Source organism: Pezoporus wallicus, unplaced genomic scaffold (genome assembly GCF_028554395.1).
Source record: "Pezoporus wallicus isolate ANWC-B61680 ecotype Strahan unplaced genomic scaffold, APGP_CSIRO_Pwel_v1 contig_8791, whole genome shotgun sequence".
Classification (NCBI taxonomy): Eukaryota; Metazoa; Chordata; class Aves; order Psittaciformes; family Psittacidae; genus Pezoporus; species Pezoporus wallicus.
The window spans coordinates 1,692,437-1,713,984 of record NW_026635603.1 but is presented as its reverse complement, the minus strand read 5'-3'; the positions used below and the strand labels follow the sequence as shown (position 1 = coordinate 1,713,984).

Below are 21,548 nucleotides of genomic sequence, written 5' to 3'. Positions count from 1 at the left end.
GCTGCTGCTTTATTATCTTCCCTACATAACTGTGCTGGTCATAAACCCAGAAAAGTTACAGATAAAAACACTAAGTCTATGCCCTCGTATGCATAAGACAATCTCTTTTGTGTTGTGATAAAGATACTTAACTATTTGCACAGGGTTCACAGCCACGGTTAAAGGATGCACATATTCTCAGGCATTAATTGTGAGACCTATTAGGAGTGCAGCAAGGGCTCTCCAGCTCCAAGGGACTGAGGATGCTTCTGCGATAGGCAGGAACTCCAATTGCAGCTGCAGGTGGAGAATGACACTGCAAGGATTCCCCTCTGTAAGCACCATCTGAGAGCTACCACCCGCTAACAGGCCCTTTTGCAGGAGTATGTGCTGGCTCTGTGGCCTGGCCTGGCTGCTGGAGGGCTGCAGGAACAGCCTCACACAGCTGTGGGATAGCTGGCTTAGTATACCCCTTTCCAATTTAAGTGCTCCAACTCCATCACTTGGTTCATCACATTCATTTTCATGCCTTGGGATATGAAGAGGCACAGGAACTGTAACGGCTATAATGGAACCCAGACACGATTGCAGCCTGTGCTATAAATTCATACCCACACACAGACACATGGACAGCTGCGTCCTGTTCGTGTCTGAAAAGGACAGATGCTTTGTTATAAATTTGCCGTTAGTATGAGGTTAGGAAATAATTGTAATAATTTTATCATCTAAAGATTTATGATTCATGTAAAAAGGTTAAAGCATTAATGACACCAAACCCAACAATACACAAGCCATTTCCTAAAGGCAGATTAACACTTTTTCCCCTTTAGAGATAGGACACTGAGGTATGAAAAAGTTAGGCAACTTGCCTAGAGCCACAAGATTAGTCGTTGACTGAAAAAGAACAAGCCCAAGCTAAACTTGATAGAAATCTACAGTGTACTGGTGCAGCTCTTTCATTAATATGAAGGGACTCCAGATGCAGGTGTCAGACTGTTATCGCCTGTTGCTTTCCACAGCTGTTAATTTTGGGGTGAGCTGTAATGCGAAAGCATGTGACTTCCTCAACTGGTTCTGACCGCACATCTCTGTTTAATTCGTTGTTTATAAAATGCCTCTGTTTTGGAAGTTATTAACTTCTTATGGGAAAGATTCTAGCACAGAGGGTCAGTGATGATACCCTTTTGGACTATTCCACTCGCTAAGCCTAGTGTTAGATCCAACCCACTTCAAAGAAGTCCTCTAATTATTCAGGTGCTGTGCCCTTGTCTGCAGAGAGTAAAGACTACCTCAAAATACCTGCATCTCTCCTCATCTCTCAGGATGCAGCGACTTCCACACTACTGCGAGAAGACAATGGGCAGCATCTCACCAAGAGCTCATTAAGCTGCATCCATAACAATAACTGACTTCAGTAAGGACATTACAAAGCAGTCGCAGTATGTACTTTCAGAATATCAATTCTGATTCAAGTACAGCTAGAAGTAAGCATGAAACAAAGACTTAAAAAATGATAGGACAAAAAAGTTACAGCTTCTAAGAATAAATTCTATCGAAAAGAATTAATTAACACCTTTGAGAAAGGCACTGGATTTACACTGAAAAGTAATCACAGCAATTCACAGCTAGGGCACAGCAAGCACTAGGTCTTTATTGCTTTTGTCTTTTCACACAGCAGCAAAACGTCTACTGCCTACAGCTATCTGTAGGATGATGGACAACAGACATCTGACTTATCGCAATAAACTCAGGGTTTTTTCTCCACACCAGCCTCCTCTGCAGCCTTAAATCAGGAGCATAAACTGAATAAAGCAAAATATTGTGAGGAACTTTGAAGCCCGAAGCACATCACTGAAATTTACGTACATGCAAGCCATGTAAATGTATGTGAACACTTAAAAGGATGATGCACTCCATAAGGTAGCTTCTTCTGTTCTTTAACAGTTAAGTCAAATCATAACAAAAAAGAAAGTCACGTATTTTGTACCAGAACCGAAGTCTAATTGGTAAGAAATGGCCCACAAAAACAGCTATAAAAATCTTTGCGGAGAAGTAGGGTGAGACTGCCAGGTTTTATGTGAGAATTGCCAATTGCACAGATTAGTGAAATGAGACTTTGAAAGGTTCTCCTGCATACAGAATAGCAAATTAGCAGCAAGGTTCCAGTGGGCTCTGCTTTTTGCTGTTGTAGAGAAGCAATCACAGCACTCAAATGTAAGTTCAGGTGCATAGCTATAGGCCCAGCTGTGGGAGAAAAGCTGCGTCTCTTGAGAGCAAAACTGCAGGGTCAGAACATTTCCTATCAGTCCTGAAATGTTGGAATGCAAATGGCAGAATGTGCTGGGCAGCTTTGATCCTCACCAACTGTCCTACATAAAACCCTTTCATGAGTCTGGAGATCGCCTCTGGGTAGAGCTTGATCTCACTGCTCCCTTTATGTGCTCTGCTGTAGCATCTCTGCATGAGTGTCTCAAACTGACATGCAACCTACAAGTCCTTGGGAAAATCAAACAGCCTAGGATAAATGAGTGGAGGACTTGCTCTTTTAAAAACTTTTCACTTAAAACTCTGCAAGGTTGGAAAGTTCCCAGTCTCAATAACATTTAATATGTGGTTTGCCCAGTGTTATTACAGGGAAGCACACAGGAAAAGGAGAATGAAAATAAATGTCCCTACCAACTACAATCCCTTACTGAAGAACTGCCTACTCTCTTCTTTGAAAAATATATTTCAATGATGACTCAAGTTTTCTGTGTATTATGGAAAAATAGAGGTGAGCTGAAAAAAAATCACACTACTCCTGTATTCTTTTTTTTTTTTGGGGGGTGGGGGGTGTGTTATACAGAATCAAGTAAATGGTATCTCAAAAACCAGCCAGGATAGATAAGCAGATTTTCTGCTGGAATAAGTGAATTTCAACTCCTGGTTTCAACTATTTCACTAATACTTTAGCATCTCATTCATCACTGGAGGGAAAAAGGAACTCCAGGTGGTCCAGGACTTACCAGCTTGTAGCCAGATTTGTTCAAGAGCTGTCCACAGCTGCATAGGTCCTTGCTTCATTGCGCTGCTCTGCATAGTTATTTCAGACATGGCTTGTTCCAGTCTTGATGCAGCAAGTGAAGAGGCTCGCTGTGATCCTACAGACCAAACAAACAAGAACAATAATGCACTGTATACTTCTATGGGATATTTCTTTGACTCATTAAGGCTGCAGGTCTGGTTCTCCACTCACTGCATCGGTCTGACGTAGTAAGAATTCTGCTGTGACCAACTGGGGAGATATGTTTTATAAAAGGTTAATTTACTGAAAAAAAAACCACTAAATTACCCAAGGGCTGCGGCTCAAACAAGCGAATTAAGAGACAGACAGTAATGTTGTAAAGGTCTGCTTAGCATTTATCACGGAAGCAACTGTATTTTGCTCATGTGGGAAACAGAACTCTACCATCAAATATTTCCTCCAAAGACTTCTTAGTAACCAGTGTTATCAGCACACTGTCCCCATACAATCACAAAGCATGTCCCGCTAATGTAAAATCTTAGCACAGCATTACGCAGCAGCTTGGCACCGTTCACACAGCACACACATTTCAAGTGACATCAATATTGTTCTACTGGTTTAGAGGCAGTGAGGGTTTTCATTTAACCCCGGGGAGCAGAGAGCTCGGTGCTTTGACTGTATTAACCTTTAGTGTGTGCTGTAACATTTACGCAAGAATCAAGTACTTGGCGCTTGCACGTCTGGGATAAAACATCACATCAGAGCTGCTCCCAGGAAGAACGCATGGGCAGAGACCACCTCCTCCAGTACAGCACGTGGGTTTATACTGGTGAGCCGATCTCTCAGATGGGTACCAAGAGGATGGTAATAAAACAAGAAGCTACAAAATGAGATTTCAGAGTTGGCTTCATAAAGCTTTGGGAAATAAGTATTTCCAATATGCATAGGTTTAATGTCACTTTAAGGTTGATAAGCTCTTTCTCTGGAGAGCTGCTGGGACTGAAAGCACTTGTGCTGATTAGCATTGCTCTTCAACCTATCCTTACAAGCTCACCTCGCAGACCACAAGATCCCATAGTCAAAATGCCACTTTCTCTTACTGCAGCCACCCTGAGGGAGCAGCAGAGCCTAGGAACAGGAGGAGCTGGAATGGCTTTGGGCAAGGGAAGGGCAGAAGGGCAAAAAGCCTGTCATGGGGCATATGCATTAAGCGCTCTCTGAGAGGGCTGGCTTCTCTGGATGCTGAGCAGGGACCCAGCCTTCCGCCAGGCACAAGAGGAAGCACATTTCCACCCCATGCTCCTTCACAAAGACATCTGTGTGGTGCAGGGCAGGATACAGGCTGCAGCTTTTGCCTAACCTGGGGCAGCAGTGTGTGCCCCAAGAGGGTCATGGCTAGCAAGAGGCCACGAGTGCAACTGGAAGCCTAAAACTGCTATGGTAAATATGTGTCCCATTATCTCACTGCTAACCAATGTCACTCATTTTAAGCAGGAGAACTTCAGAACAGCCCTGCAACGCAGGCACCTCCCACAGCTCCCCTGGAAAACGCAAATGTGCTCTTCCTAGATGCATTTCTTAAATAATTCCTATGTATTTTTGGACATTCCTGATCTCACGTTCCAAGAGATGACAGTGCAGTAATGTAGCAATCACGGCTTTAACGGTACAGTAAAAGCCATTCTGCTTCGTGCAGAGGATTTATCATGTTTAACAGATCCATCTTCAGCCTGTTTCACTGCATGGGATTCCTCCTCCTGCCCTGCCCACTCACACTCCTCTCCCCGATCCCTGCCTCTGGGAAAAACCCCACAGAAGCTCCCAGGAGTTCAAGTCAGACAATGGATGTTGGATAGAGGGAAAACAGCCACTCAAAACACAGCTTCCTTGCAGTGCAGAGGCAACAAGAAAACGGCCACGTGAGCACCCAGCGGTGTTATCAGGGGCACTTTGAAGTTAGGGGCAGACCCCTTGCCTTTTACATGGCACACTTGGAAAAGATGACATGGGATTTGGGGAGTTCGCAGTCAGCCTAACCAGATCCTTACATCAGCCCTCCCGGTCACGTTAGCAGGCTCTGAAAGCAACTTCCAGCATTGCACTTCTCTGCCAAGACTGCCCTCTTTCAGAGAGTCTGTCTGGAACTGTGTCTTGCAAGCACCCATGTGTAACGCTGGTGTGTCTGCATTAGGTGGGCAGAAGGGCTGGTGTTTTATTCCCATCCTCACAGAAATCAGTGAAATCCTCTTTTCCTTGCAAGTCAACCCAAGGACGCTTTGACACTGTAAGGCACCTTAGTGCATTTTGGAGAGGTTCACACACGGCTGTGAGGCTGAACAGCCACTTAGGAACTACTAAAGCATCCTCCCCTTGCAAAGCAGGTTTTATAGGGATACTACTCAGATGAACATGAGTTAGCCCCTTCTCCTCTCCATTAGCCGGGTAGTTGCCACGAGGGAGAGCCTAGCTTTTGAGGCTGATCTCGCCCAGTGGTGTGGGCTTCAATCTGCACAGCCATAAGAAAGGAACCCAAGTTACTGAGCAATTTACAGTGGAGGCTCTTTGTGTTTAACAGCCTCTGGCGTTCCAGTCCTTTGGTGTTTATTTTCTTTTCCATTTCAGCTTGCACGAGGAAGCAAACCATCCTACCAGGCAGAGACCACCCAACCCCTTCTCATCCCTGCCCAGCCTCAGGACAGATATATTCCTTGACACACACGTCCCAGATGAAAAGGCTGTCCCTACCCAGCCCATACCTGCATGCTTGCTGCTGCTGTTCCTACCCATCCCTGCAGGACCGCTCACAGGAATACTCCTTAAACCTTGTCTGCTCAAATAAACTCTGGAAGAGAAGGTCTTTGCCAAACTGGTCCCTCTGGACTGAAAGGGGCTCAGCCACAGCTCTGAACCCTGGGTGAGCAATATGGGGTGGGCTGAAGGCTTCTGGAGCCAGAAAAGAGTATACTTCTAGCACACTCTGCCTCCCGAGAGAGGAGGCAGGCACATATTGCACAGGTTATCACTGACCTCAGGGTGGAAAACTGCAAGCAACATTAAAAGAAATGTCTCTGAATGTCTCATTATAAAAGATATCCTCCTAAAGAAATGTAGGTCTTTATATGCTAAAAAACCACCACAAAAGCTGTCTCGCAGAGCTTTAATGTCATGCCTCAAAATACATAAAAATGTTGGCATAAGAAGATATCACATCAATTCGTTATTTTAGTGCCGTCTCTTCCTCTTTTTAACAGCTCCACTCGACAGAATATAAACTTCCCATTTTACAATAAAGCCCTCCAAACGTTTTGGAAATACATCATAAATATAACAAAATTGATTCTGTCATGACGAGCTCTGTGTATAAGCCACACAAAATACATCTGAATAATTTCAAAGCACTGTTCTAGGTTTGTTATAAGAGCAAGAAGGACCGAGTTTAATATTTTGCATCTAGGAAAAAACTGCTATCAAAATAGAAATGTACCTCAGTAGATTTACGAGGCTTGTAAGAAACACAGAACTCCCCAGCCTAAATCACTTCAGGCAAGAGCATTATAAGATAAGAGTAAATCAGAACAAGAATGAAATTGCAAGGCAGCTGACCGGTATCAGTGAATTTAGTTAGGAACATTGCTTCAGTTCGGAGAAGATGAAGAAAATAAAGAGGAATTAATCTCCCTGGCAGCAAACCTAGAATTCTGGCACAGCAAATAATCTCATTGTGGTCTAAGCGAGGGGGAGGCCGGTGTCAAACCCAGCCGCAGTAATCCCCCCCTTCAGTGACGAGTCTGAAGATCACAGAGTGCCTGTGCATTGCAGCGATGCTGCCGCACGCTCCCAGGGGATTTCAGGATGGAAACTGAAGCCTGGTCCAGAATGGTGCAAAAAACATCAGACACACTCCCCCCGCCCCGCCTTCAGAGCAGCCAGCCATAGCCGCAGCTCTGGGGAGGCACAAGGGCAAGGGGGGATAGACAGGTACTCTCCAGTCTCCCCCCCCACTGCCTCAAAGGGGCTCCCAACCAGGACAGCAGACCCAGCTGCCTCCCTTCTGCAGATGGAGAACAGCAGCACCTAGAGCCTGCAGAGCAGCGAGCACAGACCCTTGCTGGAATCAGTCCTGCGCTAAGGCGGGTGGTAGGATTTCAGTACCAGCCCCATCCTTACAGGCGTTTTGGGTGCAGGCACGTTAGCATGGAAACCTACATTCTTGAAGTGGAGGAGGAATAAATTTCTTGGCTAAAACCAAGCTGCATTCAGTGCAAATCACTTCATGTGTGGGAAAAGCTGGCTTACAGCTTGTGCTTTACATGAATTTGCTTTCTGGCAGCAGTACCGTGGCACAGAGCGCTTTCTGCAGCATCACAGCTACTCCATTGCATGTTGGCTGCTAGAACCAGGCGAAGAGCATGCTGAAGCAGGTACCCAACCCAGGTGCGTTTCGAGGAGGGCACTACACAAAGAGCTGAGCAGAGGAGTGAGCAGGAGACAGGAGTGAGCTCTTAGCAGGGTGGCATAGCAGCACATCAAACTGTTACAGGCTCTGCTGGTGACAGTTTGGTCTCAAGACCTCGTTGTGAAGTGGGTGTAGCCCAAACCTGGCCACTCTCCTTTCTTCAACTACAAAGCAAGGCAAAGGATGTCCAGAAGAGTGAGAATGCCTTTATGATGCATTAAGCACAGCTAGACTTGAAGGGGCAGGGATCAGTCCACACTCAGCCCCCCAGTCTAGGCACCATAAGCCACTTCCCTGTTTCAGCAGAAGAGTGGGAATTGGATGGATAACAAAAGTAGTGTGGCAAATAATATTTTGGGGGTTTTACTGCTTTCCTAGTAATGCCCAATGCCTGATGGATTCTGCAAACCACCTATGGTGTTTTCCAAATCATTTTCATATATTCACTGAAAGTCCATTTTACTGCCCAGCATTTGGGACAATAACACATATTCCACAAATCTTCACAATTATCTTCAATTAATAACTATCCTAAACAACTTTGTATCACCAGGAATTGTTCATGTCCTATCCACTCCAGTTTTCAGACCATTTTTAATATGCCAAACAGCACATATGTATTTAGTATATCTTCTTCGTCTATCTGTGCTAAACTTGGTCTGTCTCTTTAATGAAGCTGAAGACTATAGAACACTGCCATATAAACAACGAGAAAAAGGATCCATACAAAATACAGAGTCATCTCAGCAAAGAGTAATAAAAATGGATTAAACAGATTAAAAGTTACACAGATACGTGTCTACAGAATAAGGAAGATTATTATGTCATAAACACAGACCCTAAGGGTTTAACACTACAAACGAAAGAGCAGACACACTGAATAGTGTTTTGATGTTTGAATGTTTGTATGCTCAAGACACAACCTTGCAATGCTTTTTAAACATCGGTGGGTGTAAATAAACACTCATAATTTAATGCAAGTCATGTACTTAACACAGAAGAGCTTGTCTTCCATCTCATATGTGAGCATGTGATCAGCTTTACCAGTTCCTAACAATCATGATTAAAACTCGAACAAACCCTAATTCCCTTACCCCAAAGCGTGAGACTTAAGTGTTATGGTTTCTAAAATGAAGCTTTTATAGTCTCCTTGTCCAATTTCTCAGTCTGTGAGGATCACCCTTTTACGTCCACAAGGGTAGAAAGTCGCTTCTCCAAGTTACAAGGCAAGTTTCTCACATAATCATCTGATTTTGAGTGAGGGTTTTAAAGGAAGCACCAAATGTCACGAGACTTAAGATAAAAATCACAAGTCAGCAGCACTCTCTGAAAGCTTCCTTTCCCCTTCCTGCCAAGATTAGCTTTGATGTCTCAGTTATTTCCATCTGACTATATCTGCTACTGTAAATGTGTACTTACCATACAATAAAGCATCACAAGGTTCATGTACAAATCCCAAAGCAAATCACCTTCTAATAAGAACTGACACTCACTCAGCTTTCCAAAACCACAAGAATAAAAGGCTTGATCAGGACAAATAAAAAGGATTAAATATGGGGGAAGGGAGGTAAAAGGAGGAGGAGGGGAAAAAAGAACTGAATTATCCAGTTCTTGCAGAAGCATAGTGAACTCCCGTCTAATTCCTTATATGCTCATCTAAGAGAGCTTTGTAAAAGGAAGCAGGAATGAATCACTGTTTTCTGCATGGGAAAGCCAGGTACAGCCAAACCACAGTGCATGTTGTGCAGGAGAGATGGCCCTGGAGACAGATCTGGACCTCCTGACCACCGGCCCAGCAACACACTTGCACACAGCCTCCCACCCCTGCCAAAGAAAACAAAACATTCCTCTCTCACAAAAGCATTTAGGATGGGAAAGAACAAATCTTGTTTCCTCACCAGAATCGGTATCGTGAGCATCTGGGAGCGTGAGATGCAGTCCATTATGCTTTTTGATCACTGGGGTTTCGGTGACACTACTTCCTTTCTCAGAGCCACTGTAAAGAAACAAAACCATGTCACCCGGCCGCTCTTCAGCAGAGAGACAACACTGCCCTTGAAGCTGGCAACAGTCTCATCTAGCTGCCACTGGACCTGAAAACTGAAGCTCTCCACTCCACTTCAGCCTCCTGAATGTGTTTTAACACCACCACCCTGCCCACGGAAGGAAGCTCAGAGACACGGTGCCCAGCAAGGGCTCCAGGGCACATGCCAGTATCACTTTATTTGGCTATTGGGACTCGATGAGGAACGTATTGGCAGCTAGGAGCCAGACAGGAGGAGGCCAACCAGCAGCCCGATGCCCAGGAAGAACCACCATCCATTGGGCTCATGTGCAGAAGGATTTGTTCGCAGCCCTGCTGTGATGATCCGTTTGAAACAAACCAATTACCACCTTCCACCCAGGTGCTAATTCCTTCATTTCAAAGGGATTATTTTCTCCTCTCCCACCTGCATTCTGTTCAAACGGAGGAGGAGGATTAAAGGTACCACACAGCACTCTTTATGAAAGGAGGACTACCCGGTCTGCTCTTCTGTCCTCACTGCAGAGGTCTTACAGAGAGAAACTCACAGAAAACAACCACCAAAAAAACCCTCATGAAGAATCACTTAACACATGTCTCCTGAGCCTTCCTGTCACCACATAGCCTGCCATCCCCCCAGGATCACATGGTGATGAAATCTCCTCTCATCATCCATTAAGGGACAAAATATCAAAAGGAAAAGCGACTGCCCTGGCTACTTTTTCTGGCACGCTCCCAAGCCTGCAGCTCAGGCTTTGGACAATCTTCCTCCCAGGAAACAAGCTCTCATGATTGCTGTAGATGCCCCATCTTCCAATCTGATCAGTCCTTTGGTAGGGATTGCACAGGATTCCCTTGAATTTGCATTAATCTAGCAGAAGAATTAGCTTGGGATGGCTATTTGGTTTTAAACGTGATTAATCTGTTATCACAGAAAACAATAGCAAAAAATAAACAATGTCTTGTCCTTCTCAGCTAAAAATCTAGTACTGAAAGCCACTCACTGTTGTTCATCATAGCGGTAATTATATTTACAATAGCTAATTAACATTTTACTTGGGCTTTGGGATCACACATTTTGGTTTCCGTTAATGGCTGCTGTATTCTTGAGCATTCGACTGCACAAATGCACTGATACCCCATTTCCAACTAACATGTGGTGACAGATACAAAGGAAAAGTAAATCCTCTATCCTCTACCTAGCCAGGATTAACCTGAGTGTAAGTGCCCTGCCTGGGGGCTGCTGCTGGAACCATAGGGGCATTTCTGTCTTACTGGTGCATTGCACATGCAGGAAAACAGAAGCTGCACTTCAAAACATCGCTCCCATGAGGCAAGCACTGCTTTGATGCAGCAGCCATCACCACAGAATCACTGCTCAGACACATGGCTGGACACTGGCTTGTATGCTGTTGTCCTGGTTTCAGCTGGGTTAGAGTCCATTTTCTTCCTAGGGCTGCTACAGTGCTATGGTTTTTAATTTAATCTGAGAATAATGCTGACAACACACCAATGGTTTTAGTTGTTGTTAAGGTGTGGTTTCCCTAATCGAGGGCTTTTCAGTCTCATGCTCTGCCAGAGGGAGCAGAGACAGGACACCTGACCCAAACTACCCAAAGGGGTATTCCATACCACAGCACATCATGCCCAGTGTATAAACTGGGGGCAGTTACCCAGAAGGGGCTGACTGATGCTTGGGGATGTGCTGGGCATTGGTCAGTCGGTGGTGAGCACTGCATTATGCATCACTTATCTTTTATTTGGTGGGGGGGGAGGGAGGAGTGTTCTTTCTCTTTTTGTTGTCTCCCTTTTCATTATAATTATTAATATATTTTATTCCCATTATTAAACTGTTCTTATCTCAGACCACAGGCTTTACCTTCTTCTTGATTCTCCTCCCCATCCCACTGTGGGTAGGTGATGCGCAAGTGGATGTGTGGTGCTTAGTTGCTGGCTGAGGTTAAACCATGGCAGCTGCGCTTCTACCCAAAGGAGGCTGGGGGATGGCATAAGTGAGGACACAGTAAAACTGCAGGAGAGCAGCATTCAGAGGTGGTTTGGTGATAGGACCTCAGTTAACAGGACATACCTCAGTACAGTCCACAGCAGGGCCTTTTAACTGGGAAAACAAAGTGAAAACCCAGCCTGAAAACTAAGTGGAGTGCATTGTGCAAAAACCCCACTCCCAGTGGCTTTATTTGCTATCCTGGACAAGGGCTGGAAATGAACTACTTCTTCAAAGCTGCAGTACGAGGCCTTCAGCCAAGAAAGCTTTTCCAGGCATCACAGAAGGGACAGTAGCCAGATGATTTGCCTTCTGCACACAGCACTGGAAAGGCTGACAGCGGGACACACTGCCACTCCACCCAGTGTAACTAAAGTGCAATTTAATTGTGTATGCGATTAGCTGCTTATTGAGCTAGTACAGAATACTGGGTCCAACAGCTCTCAACTTCATCTTAAGAAATACAGGCTTCTCTCTTCCCAGAAGCCCTAAAAAATGCCTGTGCCCAAGTCTCGCTGGACAGAATTCCCCTTAAGCTCCTCTGCAAGGCCAACCCCGAATATTTGGCATATTTGTTAGCTGATACTGCTGCAATCTGCTTAATACACGGGGCTTCCTGTGTCACTGAATCCAGCCTAAAACTGCAGGTACCAAGCTCATTCTTGTTACCTTTCAAGCAGCACTTCCCAGGAGAAAATGCTTTATGACCTGTTTTTTGAGAAAGCCACAAAGTCCCACCGGGAATAGCAGTGGCATACACATTAGAGTTCCTAAAAGCAAAAGCAAAGCAACTTGTCTTGTTCAGGCTTCTATGGCCAAAGCTTATCAAAAGCCTCTAAAGCTATCACATCTTGTTTTTTTGAGTATAACAGCCAAGCAGAGCATGGGATCCGAATGCAGTCCAAATGGCTGAACTACTTGTCTGTTTTGCAATGTACTCTCTGCAGTCTCAGGCCTGCAGTCCCCCCTTGCAATTGTCTTAAGTGTTCACTGTGGATTTGATCAGCTTCATGAGGACTACTCATGGATAGAAAGATTATTCATGTGAGAGGTGCATGATTGAATCCTTAGCTAAAGAGACTAAGGTTTAAGGAAATCAATGATTCCAGCCTGTAAGAGCCCACTTCTCTGCTGCTATGTAAATATCTTGATTTTTGTGTTTAGTCTGCTGCTCATTAGCTAAACCAACAAGGAATTACTAATAAACCCTCAAGGACAACTTGTATATAGACATGCATCACTCTGTACATACACTTCTGGTGTTTGTAAAGCTTATGGAAATGCATACAGAAGCTGGGAACAATACAGGCTTCATCAGTCTGCTGTCGTGACTGTTGCCATCAGGAATGCTGTCCTCAAACACAACCTCTACAGACATCACAGGTAAGTGATAACATTCCCAAGACAGTAGTTGCACAGTGGTATCATGACTAGGACAATATTCAAAGGGTGTGAGAAGGAAGAAAACCCAACCTGGTAACTTTCACACTTTCTAAACTTCTCCTTTTGGAGGGGAAGCGGATGAGAGAAGGAACAAACAGGGAACCTAGCACTATTTAAACGCAGATTTACTAAGACAAGAGGAGGGAGAAAGACTACATCCTTCACTCCTTTCCTTGCCCGGTTAGCACCAGGCTATGCAATCAGCATGCAACCACAGCACATGACAGAGTCTTGGCTATGTGCTTTTCCTTGGCTTACTCAGTTCAGGGCTGTATCACCCCCACACATTCCTGGGCAGTGCCAACTGCTGCAGACTGTGAACAATAGTTGATGGATGCTCAGCAAAATCTGCCCTCTGTTCTGGACATCTGAATATGGATAGAGTTTTTTAGACATCCAGACTAGAAACTCTTTGTTGAAACTGCTGCTTCAAGCTTAAAATCTTGAGGGTTTCTTTCTTTGTTGGGGTTTCTGTTTGTCTGTTTCATTAGGGTTTTTTTGGTGGTTTTTTTTTGACTTTTGATTATTTTTTAAATCTTGGATATTAAAATCTTTTGGTTTTTTTTTTTTTTTTGTTTTAATCACAACTAGAAATACTACATGTGTGCCTGTTTAAAGTGTACTGTTTATTATCCCTTTTGCAAAATAACTATCTAGACAACTAAAGAAGATAGCTGCATCTCCAACTTGCTAGTGGAGAAAGCTTACCTGTGCTGTAAAACATTATATACCATCTGCCACATCTGCAACATATGTCTGCACGTCACCAGAGCCTCTTCGGGTCCTTTATGTATCCATTCCAGTTTTACTTTGGTGAACAGTAAACTGCAAGATAAAAAGTAATAACTTGTGTTTTATTGGCACCTCATAAACGTGGAGAATCACCATTGCCCTGGCGAGATCCTGGCAGCCAGCGTTTTTACTTGCATTGTATGAGCAGCAATGAAAACAAACACCATAGCACAAAACACTGCATTTGGCTCAACTCCGATGCCCCACAAGGAGATGAGAGGATTAACAATATTCCTCAGCTGCAGTCAAATTTGCGTCACAAAGCTGGCAGGACAGTGTTAAAAGCAATGCACTGCCAAGCTAACAAGGTGAAGCACACAGCGATTCTCATTTCACGTTGCACAGCGTTAAAAACAGAACGAAGAGAGAACTGCCATAGTACATGTGCCAGACTGTTTTCTTAGTCTGGCATCTTCTCATAGCACTGGCTTATATAATAAACCTCAGACAAAAGCCCCAACACACTTAACATAGGCGGATAATTATGTAATGCCCCACAGGAAGGAAATGCCTTTTCTTAACCCCCAGCCAGCGATCATCTTATGCCTGCAGGCAAGACAGCTGATAGCCCTTGGACATTCTTTCTCCAGGCAGAGTAGCTGCTGCTACTATTCTTACACCTAGAGAGCACATACTTGCACAGACCACTGGAATTCAGGAGAATTAGGTCAAGCAGAGGTTAGGAGACAGATTCAGCAGTGACACAACCTACTTGCTGTTAGCATGGCTTTTAACACCATCCTTCACAACACCCGTTCTATTGCTTTGCCTAGTCGCCAAGATGATTGAATGTATTTATTTACTACCGTAAATTTACTTCTCTGCTTTAAATGTTTTAATGAAGACCACGACCTACACATTCTGAATTACACGTTTATGTGCATACAACATGAACAGCTGAGCGTTAAAAATCCTAAAGCCAGTTTTGTGAATGCGACCTGCAGGCTCCTGAGGAATCCAAACAACTTCAGAAAGAGACAACAGCAACTGCACAGATGATGTTAGAAAAGACTCTGCAACTGAATAAGAGATCCTTTGCTTGCAGTAATTAGGAATCTGCAGTCAATGCTGTGGTATCTACAGTAATGTGCTAAACTGGCAGTGCCAGTCTGCACTAACCAACGTTAGTGGGGTTTTTCTTGGGGGGTGAAGTTGCCAAAATGTAGCCCAACTGTATGAACCGCTATAGGGAAGTCTTCTCATGGCTGCTGCTACAGTTTGACCTCACAGGACAAGTATTCAACTAAATTCCCCACGTACAAACTTAGGCTCTTTAGAGATGCTGACCCCCTAACTGAAAGGAAGTGCTATTACTATGATTCAGGTAGCTATTTTGGGGCTAGATCTGTGAATTGATCAAAAATTTTGCTGGGACAAAGAACAGTGGACACGCACTAAAACCATGTCTGAATTCAAATGAGTGGTTAGCAATGGAAGCTGGCCAGTGATGCATGCTGCTCTCTATCCCTTAGTTAAATGGGCTCATATGAATGACACTTGTTTTAATGCAACACAATCCAGAATCAATCACTTAAGAGCAAGGAATATATATCACACCACAAAGATGGGAGGTTATACCCTGGAGTGCAATGGTATCATAAAAGATCACAAATGTGAAGTTCCTGAACAACAATGCAGTTAAGAGGTCGAGCAACCCTTAGCATCCATATACGGAAGCACAATCAAGTAGGAGCTGGAAGATGTGGTTATTCCCGTTTACAGCATCAGCAAGACATTATAATCCTGTTTCTAACTCTTGCTCTTTAATTACAAAAGATGACTAAAAATGGGATGAGGTTCAGAAAAAGGTTATGCAAGTGATCAGAGGGTTAGAAAAGCCTATTTTATCAGCAGCTTAAGAGGCTCAGTTTATTTGGTTTAACTGAGAAGCAGCAAAGAAATCATTTTGCTCCAGTCTGCAAGAACCTACATGGAGAATTATCTAATTGTGAGTCTTTGATCTAAAGGGAAAAAAAGGCATCAGAAACTCCAAGTTGCTGGAAGCTGAAAGTAGTCAAACAGAGATTTGCAAGTAAATGCAGACACGTAACTATCAAAGAAAATTATCTTTGAAGCAACCTCCTTGTATGCACAAGAGATTCTGTAGCCTTTAAATGCTTTTCAGCAAGACAGGATAGCATCCGGAAAGCAATGGTAATGCACAAATGGAAGATATGGGTTTGATGCAAAGACTCTCAAGCAAGCTTCTTTGGAGCTGAGGCTGCATCATCACCCTCCTTCTGGCAATTACCCTGTTACAAATATTCTACTGGTCCAAAAAACAACCACTCTGAACTGGTTTTAGTATACAGAGTATTATACAAACCTTCAAAATTAAAGACCTAAAGCACTGTAGGACCCTCCTTGCAGCAGAAGAGGTGGTGGTCAAGGAGCCCAAGGCTTAGAGAACAGTCATATTAACATCCCTCAAGAAGTCCACACTTTTGAATGCTGTAAGGTATCATTCAATATTAATGAAATAGAAGGACATAAGAAAGAAGAACCTATTAACAGTCAAACTGCTACAGGAGGGATATATCAAAGGTACTTTCTCCCTTTCATACTACTAGGGATATATATGGCATAGTTATCAAAGGCAATTACAATCACTACATAGTACATATAAACATTGCAGTTAAACATTAAAAAGACAAAGAATTCAAATTCTTCTCTCCATTAGTCTGCCATTTACTGTTTACAGAGAGAGTATGTCAACTTCTTTGGCTGAAGGCGCAATGTCCTATCTCAGAACAGAACAACTAGTGAAACATAGGGAAAAATTCAATCTCACAAAACCATAACGTATGTTCCAGCACAATATTGTCACCAGTCATAAGGCACAGGCACACAAAGGTTAACATAGTTAAATCATGCAACTTTAGCAACTGTCTCTGCAGTGCAACCCTACCAGATCTCGAAGATACTACACGCTGTTAGCTGTTGTATAATTTACCTTTGGAACTGCATAATAATAAAATACATAAATAAAATAATGTAATAACAAAATCAACCAAACTAAAAGGAAAATATATGGGAATATAAGTGGCAAAAGGAATCAAAACCATACTGAGAGCAGAAATAAACAATGCAATTAAATATGATACTAAAAGGTGGAAATACAATCAGGACATCAGGCTGTATGTGCTGTTTGCTCTATGTATATCTCAGCTTCTAATAGGTTTTCTAACAGAAAACCCAGATAAACAAAACTATAGGGAAAACACTGAAGTAGTAGCACTTATCTTGATCTTACAATTTTATTACCGAGACAGCACTCTTGCTACAAATAAATCTAATGAGCATGGTGTCACTGTCTGCACACAGCTCTTAGGGGCATACGTAAAAATTACGTATGCTCAGATCTCACCTTATTTTATTTCCTTAATATCATTTTACTGTCCTTTTGCATGCCTGAGGTATTCAGCACAGCAGACTATTAAAGTGATTCAACATACAAAAATAGCCCCAAGATTGTCAATATAGTCGTTGGCAATTTTGTTAGCCTCTGAAAATGAAAACAGATTTGGGCTAAAGCAAACGTATAAATTGCTACTTCATCAGCATAAAAGAGAAAAAAATTTGCAAATCATTCCTGTAACAATGGGCAAGGGACAGTAGCAACAGAAAATAACCAGTGCTGACTCTGGATACCTGACTCTAAGCCCCCGCTTGGAAAAGGTTTTATCTTGTATGTGGACAGTATGCAAAGCTTTCTATTCCCTGATGTAACATCGGGTTATTGCCGCAAACACACACAAACGTTAACCCTGGCAAATTAACATCTGTATACAGCTGACTCTGCTGAGATACGAAGCTCTGAGAATTCAAAGTTAGGTTGCCAGGTATCAAAATGCCACTAGTACAAATGACTTAAATACCACTATAATACGCCATGCACTGACAGAAAAGGATGGACTAGAATACTGGAAAGCCTAGGAAGATATTCAGCAGCAAGCAGGCTAATTTGATTGATTTAAGGAGGAATTCAACATCTGTCTTCATAAAGACTGATTTCAGTTGCTGATACTCGCCATGTCTCAAGGCTGGCCAAACCCACCTACCAAGCCTTCCTGAAAGTCTTCTAATCCTACATGGCTAAATGCTCAGCCTTTCAGTTCTGTAATATTAATAATGAGGAAAAGAGGCAGTTCTTTTGTATCGTTGACAATCTACCAAGGTTTAATAGTTAATACTTATCATCAGAAGGTTTCCCATGTGCGTATGGTATACCATAAATGCTTACGAGCACATATGTGGAAGAAGTTGTCAGTTGCTATGTTTAATAATAACCTATTGACTACTTTACGGATGCTCTACGACTGTATAAAGATTTATTGATCAGTTAATTATTGGGACTTTTTCAAGCTGCTTTAAAAAGCTGCTCTAAAAAGTTTTTAGCCCTTTAAGTACACATTTATACAGCAACACAATGGGATCTCTGTGCCCTATCATCTGACAAGCAATAAATAATGCTACTACTATAACAAACAATAACACATTCCACTCATTTCAAGGTTGAGAGACTAAATTAGGAAGCAGGAGCATTATGTAGTCATTTATCTCTATGTTTTGCCATACACTGGCTGCTTATAACCCCTCCAGTTTTTCAGAGCTTGTCAGCAGCTGCTCAAAGATCTTCAAGCTCTACCAAATTGGGGCCATCATTCCTCAGTGTCATTCATTATTTACCCAGATTTGCCTATCTACACACATAGCTGCTAGGTTATTTTGGATTTTGAATACAAAAGGAAACAAAACACCCAAACCAGCAGCAATGTGTCCCAATTCAGAGAGACAATCTGAATGTAGTGTGAAGATACTGAACTTCTAGAACTAATGTGCACTTTGTTCCTTTGTTTTATTAAATAAGAGGATGCATGTGTCTGTCTGTGTGTTCTTACAAACATTTGCCTGGAGAGAGAAACCAGAATCCCAGTCACAGCTCCAAGGACAGCAAATGCACTTTATCCAGTGAGTGACTGATGGCGTGCTGAAGCAGCATGCAAGTGCCACTGGACCCAATGCTCACCCTCCTACCTCTCTGAATCCCAGATAAATATTGTGCAGCAGCTCCAATGAAAAGCCACAGCTTGGATGGGTAGATGGCCAAGGAAGCGAGGCATGAATTAAAACCCCCAACGTTTTGATCACTGAACTCTTGAATTAGTTTCTGCCTTTTTAAGGTAATAGATGCAAAAGGAGAATATAGCTGGGTGCAGGACATGAACTGAACTAACAGAGCTGGAAAGAAGATGGAGGAGACAAGAACGATAGAAGATTTGGAACACTCTTGATATATGGAGATAATAGACCAACTTCTCAGCCTGGAAAAGAGGCTGAGACAAGAGATGACAGATTTATGAAATCATTAATTACATGAAGAAGATCGGGAAATCAAAGCAGTCTGTGCTGTTTCAATGAAAGAAGGAATATCCAAGAAATCAATCAAGAAATGGATTTAAAATGAGCACATTAAATGCTTTTTCATACAGCACAAGTGCAAGCCCCATTGCTACAGGATGTTCTGAGGAGACACATAAATAGGTTCAGAAAGGGATTAAATTCATGGATGGCAGTCCCATCAAGGCATTAAACACAACCTAGCGCAATCTCTGGCTCCAAAAGCCTCTGAACCCCTCAGCTGACAGCAGCAGGGATGACACACGAGGGGTAGGATCACCCTGCTGCCACGTTTCTACATGCTTTTCCCTGTGTGTTCATGAGATGCCCTGCTGAAGCCCTTAGGTTTGATCAGGAATGGCCACTCTTACATTTTGATGCAGTAGAGACAAGACTGCAGCCCATGTTCTTTTTATAACTCAGATTCTCCGGTCTTGTTTTCTCTGCCAACATGAGAGGACAGTGTATCTGGAACTGTAGTATCTTCACAGCAAATCAGCTGCTCAGTTTATCAGTCACTGAGTTTAGTTTCAGCCCTGAGTCACCCATACAAACCAATTAGTTAATGCATAGTCTTTCACCATAACCATTATGGTTTCATTAACCTTCCCAGAGCACCTGCGCAATCCCTGAGTCACGTTATCAATAAGAAATAAAGTTGGCCAAATTGGAGAGCTACTCTTAATCTCCTGCATTTTTGTTGATAACATCAACATCAAAGTTGCTGTCTTCTCAAATAACTCAGCGCTTCCCGCAGTCTCCTGACATTTAAGGGCACATTCTCCAGTTAAAGTAATGCCAGCAACGCTGACTGCAACCTCCTTTTATAACTTCATGCTGTGCCATGTTATCTATCACTTTCCCTACAAAAATAAATTGATCATATACTTTTACAGACACAGAGTCCTCTTTTTTTTTTTATGGCTCCCTGCTCATTTACCCCCCAGCATGAATAAAAAATAAAACCAAGAAGCCTGTATTATATCCAAAGAGCTGTTGGTTTCATTTTCCAAGCTCAGGAAAATTAGCAGCTGGTATCTCCTTTAGAAAAATGCCCTGCTCAGAACCCCAGTCTTGCACGGCACCAGCAATTTAACTAACATTGCTGCATGACCTATGAATGCAACAGCACAGCATAGGGTGAGAACAGCTTCCAGAGAGGTAGTCTCTATGCTATTTAAAAGCTCACATGAAAAGACAGTTTGCTAGGCTTAGCCTCATGACAAAAAGCACCTACAAGGCTCTTGCTCATCCAGTAGGAGGGAAACAGAAAAAGATGTGTTCAGAAAAGCCAGGGCTGCAGCCCAACCTGTCAGAGACTACACAACAAAACCAAAGGGGCAGCCACTGGCTCACAAACCTATTCCAGCGTTCAGGTCCCTCAGATTCACTTATAACACAGAGATCATCTGTGAGACAATATATGAGTCAATAATGATGTGGCCCACCCAAAAAATGCCACGTGCACTGGAAGGAGGTCTTGAAACAAACACCCTTTATCTGCTAAACCCAGATAAGTCACTGGAAGGGAAAAAAACACCCCAACTAATAATGCACTGAATGAAAAAGCGCACTGATTTGCTGCAGGAAAAAAATCCCAATGCACTGAAAGTCTGTCTTGTCTTCACCCTTCTTCAGCATCGAGCCATATCTAGTCATAGCCAAGAAAAGAAGGCACCAAAAAAGAGTGATCGGAATTACTGTCTTCCTTCAGCTAGATCATCCACTTTGAATCCCAGGCTTGTGGTATTTTGCTTTTCCTTAAGAACACAGAAATGAAGCAAACTGTTAACAGAGCTGATAAAAACCCTTCTCTCACCCTGTGTTACATAGGATCATTTGGGTGATTCACCTGAAAAGAGTTCTCATCTTTCTCCAACCCTGATGAACTGGCAACAAAACAATTTTGTGCCATCACAAATCATTTGTGTATTTCAGTCTTTATCTGCCCTGAGTAAAGACAAAAATAATCTTCACAATTACAAGTTTTGCTATGCAGAGTATTTACACCAACTTTTTACATGCCATTTCCCTCTGTAAGAACAGTGTATGAGACTTTCCTTTGCGACTCTTCCAAAGATGTTAAACTAAGGTGTAATTTGCAAGTGTCTCCACACATTGTTTTGTGATTTGTTTTTTTCTCTGACAGGTTCCAACTACACTAAGTAGTTCCCATTGCACTGGACACCGCACGAGCACACCTGGAAACCAGGGCTAGGTCTCAAGCATCCAAGGCTAGGAGCTTAGATGTCTACCTCCCATTTAACGTTGATTATGAATTCAGTGGGAGCTCAATGTAGAACTTCTCCAGCAGATGTGAGCCCTGGCACTTAAATTCAGGTGACTCCGTGCTGCAGTATCTCATTTGTGCTTGGGAACAGTCACTTACATTGCAATCTCAGAGATGTACTGGAAACCATGTCCCACTGTATTTTGACTGCAGTGG

At 43.0% G+C, this 21,548-nt stretch overlaps 1 protein-coding gene across 6 annotated transcripts in view; it reads right to left on the bottom strand.

Moving 5' to 3' along the window:
- Nucleotides 1-21,548, bottom strand: part of TTC7A (tetratricopeptide repeat domain 7A) — a 168,253-nt gene that overhangs the window by 41,824 nt on the left and 104,881 nt on the right. For all 6 annotated transcript variants that reach the window (XR_008970572.1, XR_008970571.1, XM_057396978.1 and 3 more), the window contains 3 exons: nucleotides 13,619-13,735; nucleotides 9,338-9,435; nucleotides 2,985-3,119 (listed from right to left, as the gene is read on the bottom strand). Coding sequence is in view for 4 of the 6 variants with exons in the window: in XM_057396978.1 (XP_057252961.1) it covers nucleotides 2,985-3,119; nucleotides 9,338-9,435; nucleotides 13,619-13,735 (350 nt within the window). In the remaining 2 variants the exon portion in view is untranslated. The remainder of the gene's footprint in view (nucleotides 1-2,984; nucleotides 3,120-9,337; nucleotides 9,436-13,618; nucleotides 13,736-21,548) is intronic.